The sequence below is a fragment of the Haliotis rufescens genome, unplaced genomic scaffold, assembly GCF_023055435.1.
Source record: "Haliotis rufescens isolate VD_foot unplaced genomic scaffold, xgHalRufe1.0.p SCAF_7, whole genome shotgun sequence".
In the NCBI taxonomy this organism is placed as follows: domain Eukaryota; kingdom Metazoa; phylum Mollusca; class Gastropoda; order Lepetellida; family Haliotidae; genus Haliotis; species Haliotis rufescens.
The window spans coordinates 25,564,067-25,579,052 of record NW_025964361.1 but is presented as its reverse complement, the minus strand read 5'-3'; the positions used below and the strand labels follow the sequence as shown (position 1 = coordinate 25,579,052).

The window sequence follows — 14,986 nt, the reverse complement described above, 5'->3', positions numbered from 1 at the left end:
TTACTATCTCAGCCCCTGGCCATAATTTTACAATCTCAGCCCCTAGGCATCTTTTACTGTCTCAGCCCCTGTTTATACTTTACTATCTCAGCCCCTGGCCATATTTTACTATCTCAGCCCCTGGGCATACTTTACTATCTCAGCCCCTGGCCATCCTTTACTTTCTCAGCCCCTGGGCATCCTTTACTATCTCAGCCCCTGGCCATATTTTACTATCTCAGCCCCTGGGCATCCTTTACTATCTCAGCCCCTGGCCATAATTTTACAATCTCAGCCCCTAGGCATCTTTTACTGTCTCAGCCCCTGTTTATACTTTACTATCTCAGCCCCTGTTTATACTTTACTATCTCAGCCCCTGGGCATACTTTACTATCTCATCCCCTGGCCATCCTTTACTATCTCAGCCCCTGGCCATATTTTACTATCTCAGCCCCTGGGCATCCTTTACTATCTCAGCCCCTGGCCATATTTTACTATCTCAGCCCCTGGCCATATTTTACTATCTCAGCCCCGGGCCATATTTTACTATCTCAGCCCCTGGCCATATTTTACTATCTCAGCCCCTGGCCATCCTTTACTATCTCAGCCCCTGGCCATATTTTACTATCTCAGCCCCTGGCCATCCTTTACTATCTCAGCCCCAGTTTATACTTTACTATCTCAGCCCCTGGCCATCCTTTACTATCTCAGCCCCTGTTTATACTTTACTATCTCAGACCGTGGGCATATTTTACTATCTCAGCCCCTGGCCATCCTTTACTATCTCAGCCCCTGTTTATATTTTACTATCTCAGCCCCTGGCCATACTTTACAGCTCAGCCCCTGTTTATACTTTACTATCTCAGCCCCTGGGCATATTTTACTATCTCAGCCCCTGGGCATCCTTTACTATCTCAGCCCCTGGCCATAGTTCACTATCTCAGCCCCTGGCCATACTTTACTATCTCAGCCCCTGGCCATATTTCACTATCTCAGCCCCTGGCCATATTTCACTATCTCAGCCCCTGGCCATACTTTACTATCTCAGCCCCTGGCCATACTTTACTATCTCAGCCCCTTGCCATATTTCACTATCTCAGCCCCTGGCCATACTTTACTATCTCAGCCCCTGGCCATCCTTTACTATCTCAGCCCCTGGCCATCCTTTACTATCTCAGCCCCTGGCCATCCTTTACTATCTCAGCCCCTGGCCATCCTTTACTATCTCAGCCCCTGGCCATACTTTACTATCTCAGCCCCTGGCCATCCTTTACTATCTCAGCCCCTGGCCATCCCTTACTATCTCAGCCCCTAGGCATCTTCTACTATCTCAGCCCCTGGCCATACTTTGCTATCACAGCCCCTGTTTATACTTTGCTATCACAGCCCCTGGGCATCGTCAACTTTGTCAGAACTTGAGCACCCCGTTTTTGTCCCAAGGGTCAGTTGTTTATGCCACTAAGCCATATGGTATGTAAGCAAAGTGGAAACATAACCAAGTCATGTTTGTAAGACAAATAAGTTTAATCATAATGAAGCAACTGATTATATACAAACAATACTTTCTCTCATTCATGACCTCCGCTTTCATGTGTAGCAATTAAATATCAACATGATTATAAAAATACATGCACTTATCCAATCCATTTCAAACTGTGGTAAACAAAAACAAACCTTTAACAAGTTCCACAAGTTGGACAAGTTTATTCATTGTTTGGACATCCTTTGAGTAATGTAATCCTATCTCAACATTCTTCTGCTGGTAATCAAAGTGAGTGGCACAGACACTTGGTTTCAGGAAATATCTCATGAAAAGAGAGGTGTCAACAAAACGTCCAACTACATTAAATATCCACTTCTCAATAGTGATGGCAAGTCTACACAGTACCAAGACATCCAAGCACCAGTCATTTAAGACATCTAATTATTGCTCATCAATTATATTTGTATTCCCAATAAATACTTAAGGAATATTTTCATGTCTACACTGATTTTGAAATGTCTCCCACACAAATGTATGAACTACTGACAATACATCATGTCAATTTGTTACAGCTTGTGACTCTCTATCTCCATCAGGGCTATAAAAATTGGATCCTACTATCCAATATTCCAAACATGACATGGGACTGTTGACCTACCTGGAAACTGTTACATAGCCAAACAGCCTAGAAAACATCAAGTTATGGAGCATGTAGATTTACTGGTGTAATATTGAACAAGGGAGAACGTTCTCTGGATATACGTCTTTATCTACACTGAAACGTCGCTTTCATTGTAACAATGAAGTTGTATCTCCATAGACCTATCTCCTTGTTCCTCATACCACTTTGTAAATGCCACTTACAGACAATGGAGTGATGTTGGCAAGAAAAAGGAGCAGAAGACAAAGTAGACACAATTTATGGATAACAACTTCTTTAATACTATAAAAAAGCGACATTTTGGTATAGATCCTTATACTGTTGTCAAGCAAGACAGATATAAGGATCTATACCGAAATGTTGCTTTTTTACGGTATTAAAGAAGTTGTTATCCATAAATTGTGTCTACTTTGTCATCCGTTAACTTCTAAGTAATGCCTTGCAAAACAGCACTTTGACACTAATTGTCGCCGACTCCGTTCTTTACTACATTTGACAGTGCACTTAAATAACATCCATTCCTGTTGCCCATTCCTGAGGTGAGATGAATGTCTGTTTGTCCAATTTAATCATAACACAATCTAATACTGAAGACATTAAGTAGCAATAAAACAACAACTTCTCCTGGAAGTGATAACTCAAGATTTAGCTACACATACTAAGGAACTCGAAATATCAATGTGATTCCACTCTTTTTTATTTCCTGTGAGTTTCAGAAAGGATGACAATTTCTTTATTATGCAAGTTCATGCTAGTTGTGACATCACCATTCGATGTTTGTAAAACAAGCATTCAATTTACAATAATGAAATCATTACATGTCAACATATATTGACACAACAGCAGTTTTAATTACAAAAGCAGTATGAATACTCCAATAACTATCAAAACAAATATACACATAAAAAGATATAATAAACTGATCAGTAATTTAAAAATGTATAAAAGCACAGGAGTGAATGATACAAAACTGCCTTAAAGAGTCTCTAACCTGAGAGATCCTCAATTGATTACAGCAGAAAAACGCATAAAATCCTACAGAATTGTTGATTTTGTGTATTTTACAATTTGAGTAAGCATGATGCTATACAGAGGCTGCCATTTTGTGTTACAATTAAAAAATGACATTTTGGAAGAATTCTTTAAACTCCAGACAAAAATCTGATAGCTTAAGAACTCAAAACCTATAACATATATGGAACATCTAACTTAAGTCCACATGATAACAGTTGTGAAGGTACAAATTATCAAAATTAGTTTGATTTGAAATAAATATGAATACACGTCTTTGTAATAGAGTTGTTGACCATGTGCTTGTGGATATTACACTTTAGTTGAGTGAGGGGTGAGAATAACTTCAAATTCAAAGCAGATGCATTTATTGCTAAAATATTCTGCAAATTCAGTTTTGGTTTTGATTTGGTCTACTGGCAATTTGTGGGTCAGTGTAAAACATTCTACATTGGTGTCGTAAATGAAGACATGTTCAAACGTTGCTCTGTAAAGAGAACCATGGAAGCCCAGGTGAGTTGGGAGTCGTATCATTCAGTGATAACTATGAGCTGCATCCAAGTGGGTGGACACTCCAGTCACTCTGACAACTCTCAGAGTTCTCATAACTGTATTTCATGACATTTTTATGACATTTTACTCCTAGCAAGAAGAAGCCGAAGTTACTTTTTTCAAGACATTGTTTGCATATTTTGTGTGTATGCCTAGGAAAGATTTCTAACCCAAGAAGACTTGTGTCAAACAGCTATCACTGATCTGTTTTCTGGTGTTGAAAACCTATACTACAGAGGCTCTGAGAAACTACTTATAAAATACCAAATACATAATTGCCAAATATATGATGATGGTCCATAGATTCTGTGATAGTGTCTGTGTAGCAAACTTCTCAGCTCCCTGGGAGTTATACAGTTTCTTGTGACTAACAAGCTGGAGCTGTATAACACTTACATGAATATGTAGTACTGCTTTCATGAGTGTACAGTACTGCTTTCTTGTTTACTTCAATCAACCAAACCCTGGCTAACATGTTGAGTACACAGCTCGAAGATCGATCAATCTGTAAACCCATAATCCATCATAGGCTCCTGGGTTAGCGTCACCTATCAGTTAACATATTTACATGATGAGTTATTTTTGCCTTAGAGCATACAGTCAAAACAATATTGGTGGAAGGAACATGCTCTTTGGCTTGGCTGGAAACAGCAAGACTTCTCATTTCACTGTAGATATGTAGTACGAAAGTCAGGCCTCGTTTTTACTGACTGGAAAACCGTTGGGAGGATAACAATATTTCAAAATTGAAATTCTGATTAACCTGTCAAATATATGTCATGTTTTTCATTCCAAAAAACTGACAAATATAATTCCTCGACCTGTGATATTACTTTTCTCACTTGTGTAGATATTATAAAAAAAAATCAATTTCACCAATTTCTGAACTTTCCCTTGCTGTTTTAGAACACCAACATGTAACTGTTCTCTGCTCCTCAATGTTTTCATTGGTTACAAAGCAACAAGAATACTCAGCCTGACGGTAATTGCGAAACACTACAATACGCTCAACGAGAAACCTTCCTGCCAACAAAAGTTGTAATTCTCTGACTTCCAACACCAAAGTTTGAAGATCTAATGAGGTAGAACAACATCTCTGGAATTATTGGAGTAAAACAACATGTCTCCACAGCAGGAATACCAGCTCAAAGTTCACAAATGACTTCCCATCTCCGCAGGAGCGCCCTGTCTTGACGATCTACATTCTAGCTGCTACTGCTATGTCTTGGAGTGAATTCCCCACTGAAGTCTCCCAGCTGGCCATCTGAAGGTGGGTAATAAGAGCTGAGTCTGCAGTAGGACTGGGGAGAGGCTGATGGGAGTGGGGGACACAGTGTTTTGTCACTTGTTAGTGGGAAAACAGGTTCTGACTTCATTAGATGGCTGTGTTCACACTCGATGATATTGACAGTGAGTGAGTGAGTGTGGTTTAATGCCACTTTTGCCAATATTGCAGGGGACACCACAAATGGGCTTCACACATGTGGGGAAACAAACCCAGGCCTTTGTCCTTGAGTGATAACGCTTTAACCACAAGGCTACACTGCTCCCAGCTAACAGACAACTCCTGACAAGAAATGAGAACTTGGTTGTAACTGTTCGCTTGCCATTTGCGACTTGGTAGAGTTTTGATTATACATGTGTTAAAGATTGCTAATATCTAGTGAGAAGCCTTAATCTATCAAACCAGTACAAAATAGTACAAAAGTAGCTGACTTGACTAAAATGTAAAACATCATTAATGCAACCATACACAGATCATCAACACTGTCATCTTCTTCATACAAGGGACTTGTATTTACACAGCGTATTCAACCTATACTGACATACTTACAGACAGTCATACAGTCAGTTTGTGGCACAATACACCAAAACATGACAAATTACTCTTTGTTTCAAACTATCATATTAACATGTATTTTTCCAAAGTTGAGTCAGTAGAAATCAAAAAGTAAAAAAGTAAATTGAGTTATGTGGTCATCAAGTATTTTGAATATTGTCCTCATAAGGAAAACCTGTAAATGTATAACACTAGCAATATTCCAGCTATATGACAGCGGTCTGTAAATAGTCGAATCTGGACCAGACAATCCAGTGACTGACATCATCAACATCGATCCACCCAATAGGGTCATAACAAGGCACCATCTTAACTCCAAACAAACGAAGATACTTGGCTCCCCTGTTCTACAGATGTACAACAACCTTAAAGTACACAAGACCCCATAGTAACCTTCTATTACCATATTTGACGTAATAAGCGCCCAGGGCGCTCTCAAAATTAGAAAGAGGGGGCTCTTATTAGAATATTATTTTGGTGAAATAAACAGAGTTGGAAGATAAATTTTGTGGTTTATGCTGACAGCCTGAAATACGTTTATATACGACAGATATATCTTTCCAGAATTTAAATGCCCATAATTAAGGGTGCATATAACACACGAGTGCATATTATACACGAATAAATAAGTCTATTGTACATTGACCAATCGGAAGGGGTGCTAATTGGGATTGTTGTTCACTAGCCAATATATTTGCAAATGTCGCCGTGGGCGCTTATTAGAGCAGGGCACTTATTACGTCAAATACGGTACTTGTCTGATGATGCCCTGAGCCCTAAATTCAAACCACTCAGTCTGCAGTCAGCAGATTTTATTGAGAAAAAAAAGAGATCATATCTGAGATAAAAATACTGGTCTTTCTCAAAACAATGTAGAAGCAAAAGTATTATCAAAACATTGGAAAATTGAAAAATAAGGTTGCTACAAAGGTGATTGAAGCTAGCCATTATAGTGATATCACAGCAAACATGTATAACTCATCCTCATCCTATCCTTAACAGTGTACCAGCATGTATTGGGTCATTCGGAGTAACATTCCACTACGGTAATTACATTTTGAGCACAACTTCTGTAAAATGTAAGCACTATAGCTAAAACCATAAAACTGATGATGAAGCACTTTCTGATTTTGACAAAGAGATGAAGTACTACAGCCTTACCTGTTCCTACACAGCCCTAAACAAGCTGCTATCAACATAACAAGTGTAAGATATCATATATTAATATTATGTAGGAAATCTATTTACATTATGTGCAGTACTAATAGTAACAAGTGAGACGTTATACGGTACCAACTGAACTAACATGGCCGATGCATACTTTGACTTTGACAGTTTCATTTCAAATAACCCGATGTACGCAACACAAAGACGTATACAGTATTTACAATTTGCTAGAGTGTAAAATGAACATAAGAACATAATGAGTGTAAGTTTGTGAACGTAATGCCTCAAATTTGGATAAAATGATTCTCCTTAATTTAATCCTGAAGACTTATTGTGATTAAACGTTTGTTTGATGCATCTTGTACACAATCTAGTTTAATTCCAAGTCTGGGTTCTTTACATGGATAATTCCCCTCAACAGACACAGCCAAGTATTGTCAGGTTGAGGAAGTTTGTTTCAACTTTCAAGTTCCATTTATGGAAGTTGAGGATACCATGATCTGTACATTTCATCCCAGACTGAAGTCTTCATGTATATCTCCACACGGGAGAAGAAAGCTCTGCATCGGCCACGCACCAGGTACTAATGATGCATGTGTTCATCCTTCCACTTCTTGGTGTTGCTGAGAGCCTGCGTCTTGACAAAGTCGATCTCGCGGTACTCGGTGGGGGTGGAGTGGGGGAGGTGGACGGAGGATGGGGACCGGGTGTTGGTCTCCTGGGTGTACTCATCCAGTTCCAGATCCAGGTACTTCAACTCCTTGTCCTCCGACACCTGGGGCGGCGGCGGTACCGCACGCATACCCTTCGGCAGCTGGAATATACAAGACAACAGTTGGACAACAGGCACTGGGTTTCTTTTGTCTCCTACAGTCAGTGATAAACGCCCACAAGTGTCAGTATAGCTGTGACCATTATAACTGTTACAGGTGGAACTAACAGGCTGTTTGAATGGATGTTGTTTAGTGCCACCATCAGTGATATTCCACCTCTATCACAGCCACTAACAAAAACAGCGACGTACACTACGGGACACCATGACAAGATTCCAGGCCTCTCTTGCACAAAACGATCTTTGCGCTAAGACCATTGTAAGCCAATGTTAAAGTATCGGAGTTAAGATTATCTTAGCGCTAAGATCACTTTGAGCAAGTGGACCCAGGTGACTTACATGAATCCCTCCATCAGCATCCTCCTCTTCATCAGAGCTAGAGACGGTGTCATACTTAGAAGGCAGCTGCAGAATTGGCTTCGACACTGACAATGACTTCCTCGCATTACTGTAGAAATGGTAGAAATAACAGTGAGATGACATCAGAATTAAGGCACTGTCATGGAAGGATCATTTAGTAAACAGTTGGAATTAATTTTTCAAGGAAAATATTTCTCTAGGGACAGCATGACGCACCTGGGACTGCCATGGTTGTTGATCCGATTCTGCTCATTGCGTTTGAAGCTCTTGGTCCGAGTAGAGCTCCAGATTTGATTCTCGTAGGTATCTGAATCTGTGAACAGATACAAAGCGAAGGTCAGCACAACTCAGCAAGGTTATAGTCAATGAAAGTTCATTCTGCAATATACATGATGAATCATGACGACCTGATGCATGCAAACTAGTGGTTGATGTTGTGAGCATCGATCCACACCACAGCTAGGTTGACACACTGACTCAGTCAGGTGATAAGTAGGTCTTCCCCGGCATGTGTGTGGCTGCTTGTACTTGTACTTGACTAATACCAGTCTTATAGAGCTAGCTCACTGTGATACCATGCTGTAGTTTAACATGAACGCACATTCAGTATACTGAGTGACTCCAAGAAAACCAGTCCTTGTTTTATCCACTTTAAGCTGAGCGTCATTTGGTATGACGCAGATAGGGTATCAAACAACCCACCTTCCACTCTCCAGACAGACACTCTACCCACTTTCCCCGGGAGGTGGTCAGTCATACAATGATAAACATAACCAGATATAGCCATCATCAAGGATTGGTCTTAGTCAAATATGTAATGGATGTCTGCCGTCATGTATTGAGAGTACTTAACAGCGTCTAAGATGGCATCTTTCAAATCTCAATGATTTAATCTAACCTTACAATTGTAAAATGAAGGGTTAGTGTGCATTCTAGCGCAGTTATAACGTAGCATGCCAACTTCCCACATTACTACTGCAGCATGCCTGGTGCAGGGAAACACTGTTGACAGCAAAGCATACAGATAATGAGGAGATAGCGTAGCATTGTATTCAAATATTCATATCGCAAGGGTTTCAGCACATATTTTTCTGCTAAAGACTTGCTCTAATACGACTACACAAAGCTTCTTATTCACATGCTTATACTTCAAGTGTTTCTGTAACAAATCTTCATGGAGCTATCTTGAGATTTATGACATTCTTACTGTATCTTAAGTCTATAATACTTTCGGAAAATTAACTTAGTATGATTTCCTTACAAAAGCTTTATTGGCTAAACCACATTATCGGTGGTTCAAAAAGGGAGTTAGCTCTGCTTGACCTAACAAAAGTTTGAGATGGGCCATAATTCAAAACTAAACGCACTTGTTGTAGAAAATATGTGCAATGTCCAAGAAAATATTGAATTACAAACTACTATTTTGTTTATTTAATATCATTTTTGTGACTTTTAATTGGATTAGAATGTACAAATGTGTAGAAACTACAGCACAACTCATTTCTACGAACATCACAAAACTAAGGAAAAAGGAGTTATTCCTTTTATGGACCAAGTTCCCAGGAAAAGTTTGAGGTAATTGGTCATAGGCTTGTCAGACATAATTTTCAGGTTCATATAGCCAACGTCTTTTATGATCAGATTGATGTGTCATATTGGAAAAAGAAGACTGACTGCTATTGCTTCTAAAAAAACTAAGTCAACCAAATGAAGCCTAGAAATTACAAACGTAACCACTGAGATGAGGTTTCAACGCACTATTCATGTACTAGTATTGTTATTTTAGAAACATATCTCAGAAACCTAACATCTTCTTTATGTGTTTGGAAAATGGAAACTTTTCCGATATGTCCAACATTTTCCTTTTGATTCAAACAAACTGAAATTCACATCACGTGTTGCCCAGCAAGTATAATGTTTTGTACAATATCTGGGTAGTTTCCAACTATTTGTCCATGTCCAGTTTGGAAAAACGACATATTGAGGCATAACCCTATCTTAATTATGCCCAATAATGACAATGATTCAACAAAGTCTCATAGTGGTACTCAAAAATAATAATCATTAAGTTATTAATAATAGTAACACATTTCTGTTGTTGATATGCATTACCATTTAAGAAATTTCATCAACAACATTTTACAAAACAAAGGTTTGTACTTGACAACATTCAGTACACTGACAGGGTAAGGAGAACATGCATGCAGAATTACCTCCCTTAGTTCATACAAATGCAGTTGTTACCTCCCTTAGACCATACAAAGCAGTAGGTAGGTAACCCCCAAGAGTGAGTGAGTGAGTTGGGTTTAACACCGCTTTTAACAATATTCCAGTTATATCCCGGCGTGTCAGCTTAACGTGGGAGGAAAGCCCGAAGTGATGCAGGTTTCAGACGTTTACCACTTCAGTGAGACCCACGAGCACGGGTGTAGTGCTGACAAACCTAGAAACATAATCGGGGCAACCGGGATTCATACCCACAATCATAGGTTTCTGGCATGCCCAAGGGACGCGACTCTGCACAGGGAATCTCTGTGCCTTAGACGACTGGGCCACCCGTGCCCCCTGAAACCCCTGACAGCCCACCATTATACCTTGATCTGCAGCCATGCCATGTACACCTACAACATGCTTTGAAAAACAACATGCCTCTACACTAAGCACAACACTGAACAACAGAAACATGCCCTAGACAACAACATGTCTTGAACTACAACAACATGCCTTGAACTACAACAACATGCCCTGGACAACGGCAACATGCAATGTACATGCCATGAACAACGGCAACATGCCTTGAACTACAACAACATGCCTTGAACTACAACAACATGCAATGAACAGCAACATGCCCTGAACAGCAACACGCCCTGAACAACGGCAATGTGCCATAACTATAACAACATGCAATGAAACAACAGCAACATGCCTTGAACGGCAACATGCCCTGAACTACAACAACATGCCCTGAACTACAGCAACATGCCCTGAACTACAGCAACATGCAATGAACAACAGCAACATGCCCTGAACAATGGCAATGTGCCATGAACAACACCATCACATAAAGCATCTGCAGACAGTACCAACCTGTACAGAGATGTTGTGGGAGGTGATGGTGGTGCATATGATGGGGATGACGATGCTGATGCTTGTGGTTATGACCTGTTGACAGACAGCAAATTCTCCGACATAAGTACATCCCCACAACTACAGGAGGTCGGACAAGACAGGTGACCATCTACACCTGGCTGTCAACTCAACTAATACCAAAACAATCAACATGTCAACCGACCCTTTCAACTGCCAAAATACCCAGCAAACAGCAAATGTCCCCTAAACAACTCCCAACCTTCAAGTACCCTAGCAACCCCGCAAACATTCAAGTACCCTAACAACCCCAAACTTTGAATTTCTCTGACAATCAACAACCCTGAATATCTCTAACCCAAACCTTGAATTTCTCTGAAAATCCCTGACCTTGAATTTTTCTGAAAATCCCTGATCTTGAATCTTTCTGACAATCCCTGACCTAGACTTTTTCTGACAATCCCTGACCTTGACTTTTTCTGACAATCCCTGACCTTGACTTTTTCTGATAATCCCTGATCTTGACTTTTTCCAACAATCACCAACATTTAATTTCCCTGACAACTCTGACCTAGAATTAAGCATGACCTGAAGGAAGTCTGCTCTCCATCAGGTCCACAAGAACTGACAGACAGCTCTCTCTGCCTCACACACTCCACCAGCTTCCATTATCAACATTACTTCAACTTCACATACAAACATTTATCATCATGGATAAGCAGGCTGAAATGAGCAAGATGATAGTCAAATCCTAAATATTTTTATACTATTAAGAAAAGAAGAAATCTTAATTCATTTCCAATTTGGTAACTTTTGTCAGCTGTCAATTTTCATTTTATTTGGCTGTATCGACATAGAAAGAATTGTGCTTGAGTACTGCAATGAGAGGTTATACCGACATGAATGTATAATGCAGACATGAGCCTCACTGTGAGCATGAAAGTGTAAATACTGTTTTCTGACAATATGTACAGGAGTTCTCATGTTTTGTCATACGGGTTACCAACCAATGTTTCTGGGTCTCCTATGTCCCATATCTCGACCTATATTGTTCACTAATGTGCCACTACAGTACTAATCTAAATCAAACCTCATTAAATTTGGTTTGTTGTTTAACGCCGCACTCAGCAATATTCCAGCTATATGATGGCGGTCTGTAAATAATCAAGTCTAGACCAGACAATCCAGTGATTAATATCATGAGCATCGATCCATGGCAATTGGGATCGATGACATGCATCAACCAAGTCAGCAAGCATGACCACCTGATCCCGTTAGTCGCCTTTTACGGCTAGCATGGTTTGCTGAAGACCTATTCTACCCCGGATCTTCACGGCAAACCTCATTAAAGAAGACCCAAAACTGTTGTAATATAATTTGTTTGTTTGTAGTTTAATGCCACACCCAGCAATATTTCAGCAATGTGACATCCACCTGTAATTAATCAAGGCTGGACCAGACAATCCAGTGATAGAATTGTGAGCAACGATCCATACCATCGGGGTATGAGGACACACTATCAACCAAGTCAACGAGTCTGACCCCCCGATCCATTTGGTCATGTCTTATTATGACATGCATAGGTTGCTGGAGACCAAAGTTCTAACTCGGAATCCTCCCCTCAGGAGATGTGAAAACTTTGGTAGGTAAAGCTCACCTGGGTTGGGGCAGTGAGGGGCTCGGACGACGGAGCTATTTGTCCTGGGGGGTATCCGACATGGGGGTGGAGACTGGTACAGACTGGACATCCTCTCCGACATCCGCATGTCCGACATCTTCATGTCTGTGTAAACCACGTCCATGTCTGTGTACACAGTCTCCTTAGTGGAGTCGGATTTGTCCATTGGCACATACGTACTATCAGTCTTTGGGCTCTGCATCACGCCCTCTGCAGCGTTCATGTATTTGTGAACATTCCGGGTGCTGCAGCTCTTGGGGGGTGGGGGTGCCACATTTAGAGAGGTGACACGAGACCCCACGGAACCTGAGCGGGGGATGTCGTAACTGTCTAACGGAAGAGGCCGCTCAGGGGGTTTGGGGGCACTAGGCACAGCTGAAAGATCTAAATTATTGAATGATTTGCTATTCTTGGGCACATTCATATATACAGTCTGATTCAATGTTGCTGGTCTTGGTGGCCGGGGAGGAGTCTGGTCTGGTAGTGACCCTGAGCCAGACCCTGAGCCACTGGAGGTCGGCCGGGCTGGAGGTGTATCGTAGGTAGGTTGTAAGTCTTGGGGTGTCACGGGGCGACCCATGGATGCTTTGTCACTTCCGCTGGACCTTGGGGTGCTCGGGCTTCCACGTCTTGGCGGCACATCGTACGCCAGGCCGTGGCTGAAGTCCTCCATCTGCCCGCCGCCGTACGGACGACGAGGTGGAACCTGGTACAGGTCGTCTGCATTGTGATTCGGTGGTACGTCGTAGACATCAGAGATGAATACACTGTCTTCCTGGCTGTCCCGAATCCCATGGGATTTACCTCCCTTGTCTGGGGGAGGGGGCGCCACCTCCTCAGGCACACTGTCCACACTTTCTCGCCTTTCATATTTGGGCAGTGTCTGCCGCTGTTTCTGTGAGCCACTTCTGCAGGTGTTGAGGGGGATGTAGGAGGGGGAGGTGGAGACATTGGTAGGGGCGGGGGGAGTCTTCAGGGAGGCACTGATAGACACAGGTTGGCTGGTTGCTATGTGGTGAGCAGTGGTTGCTATATGGTGAGCATTGCCGTTAGACGACACTGTAGGCGGGGATGTTCCTGACAAGCTGGATGTCTGCTGTTGCTGCTGCTGCTGTTGCTGCTGCTCGGGGGGTATATCAGTGGCTGAAAGATACAAAATTATAGGTCAGGATGGGACACTACAAGTGGCCCTTGGTTACTTTTAAAAAGCTATTGTTTCACATGCCCACAGGCAATAAAGATTTTCCACCGCTCCACACACTAATGTGTAAACTGAAGCATGTGAGGTGAAATGGGGCTCAACATCGCGGTCAAGACTATTGCACTTATATAGCGATGTGCATGTACATGTGAGTGTTGCTGCTTGTACTAGTTCGGACTGATGCTGATTTTAAAGTACTAGCCCACTGAGACATAATGCTGCAGTTAACATGAATAACCCACTCAGACAGAGTATACAGACTCCGAGACGAGCAGTCCTTGTTTTAGCCCCTTAATGCTGAGCGCCAGGCAGGGTAACAAGTACCATCTTTTTACATCAAAACCTGGATCTTCCACTTTCTGGGTGGACGCTCTACCACTTGACCACGGAGGTGGTCTGTACCCATGTGCTGAATAGTGTACCAACCATGTGTACACTGAGGTCCATGTGACCATATATCAACGTTCACATTCATCATTATCCATCAACAGCCACAGCAACCACCAACCCACACAACACCAACATCTACAACCACACAACACCAACATCTACAACCACAACATCTACGACCACACAACATCCGCACCAACAACCACACAACAGCAACATCTACACCCACACAACAGCAACATCTACACCCACCCAACAGAAACATCTACATCCCCACAACAGCAACATCTACAACCACAACATCTACACCCACACAACAGCAACATCTACACCCACACAACAGCAACATCTACACCCACACAACAGCAACATCTACACCCACCCAACAGAAATATCTACACCCACAACATCTACACCCACACAACAGCAACATCTACACCCACCCAACAGAAATATCTACACCCCCACAACAGCAACATCTACAATCACAACATCTACACCCACACAACAGCAACATCTACACCCACCCAACAGCAACATCTACACCCACCCAACAGAAACATCTACACCCCCACAACAGCAACATCTACACCCACACAACAGCAGCATCTACAACCACCCAACACCAACATCTACACCCACACAACACCAACATCTACACAACAGACACATCTACAACCACCCAACACCAACATCTACAACCACAACAGCAACATCTCGAAGCAAACAACAGCATCTTCAT

The 14,986-nt window shown here is 41.7% G+C and overlaps 1 protein-coding gene across 6 annotated transcripts in view; it reads right to left on the bottom strand.

Moving 5' to 3' along the window:
• Positions 1 to 1,484: 1,484 nt before the first annotated feature.
• The window catches only part of LOC124137487 (GRB2-associated-binding protein 1-like), a 77,178-nt gene continuing 63,676 nt past the window's right edge, over positions 1,485 to 14,986 (bottom strand). For 5 of the 6 annotated variants that reach the window (XM_046503803.2, XM_046503804.2, XM_046503806.2 and 2 more), the window contains exons 3-7: positions 12,633 to 13,796; positions 10,976 to 11,050; positions 8,102 to 8,198; positions 7,865 to 7,973; positions 1,485 to 7,507 (exon numbers count right to left, since the gene is read on the bottom strand). In XM_046503803.2, the coding sequence (XP_046359759.2) occupies positions 7,277 to 7,507; positions 7,865 to 7,973; positions 8,102 to 8,198; positions 10,976 to 11,050; positions 12,633 to 13,796 (1,676 nt within the window). In that variant the 3' untranslated portion in view covers positions 1,485 to 7,276. The remainder of the gene's footprint in view (positions 7,508 to 7,864; positions 7,974 to 8,101; positions 8,199 to 10,975; positions 11,051 to 12,632; positions 13,797 to 14,986) is intronic. The other variant, XM_046503805.2, reaches the window with a different exon arrangement.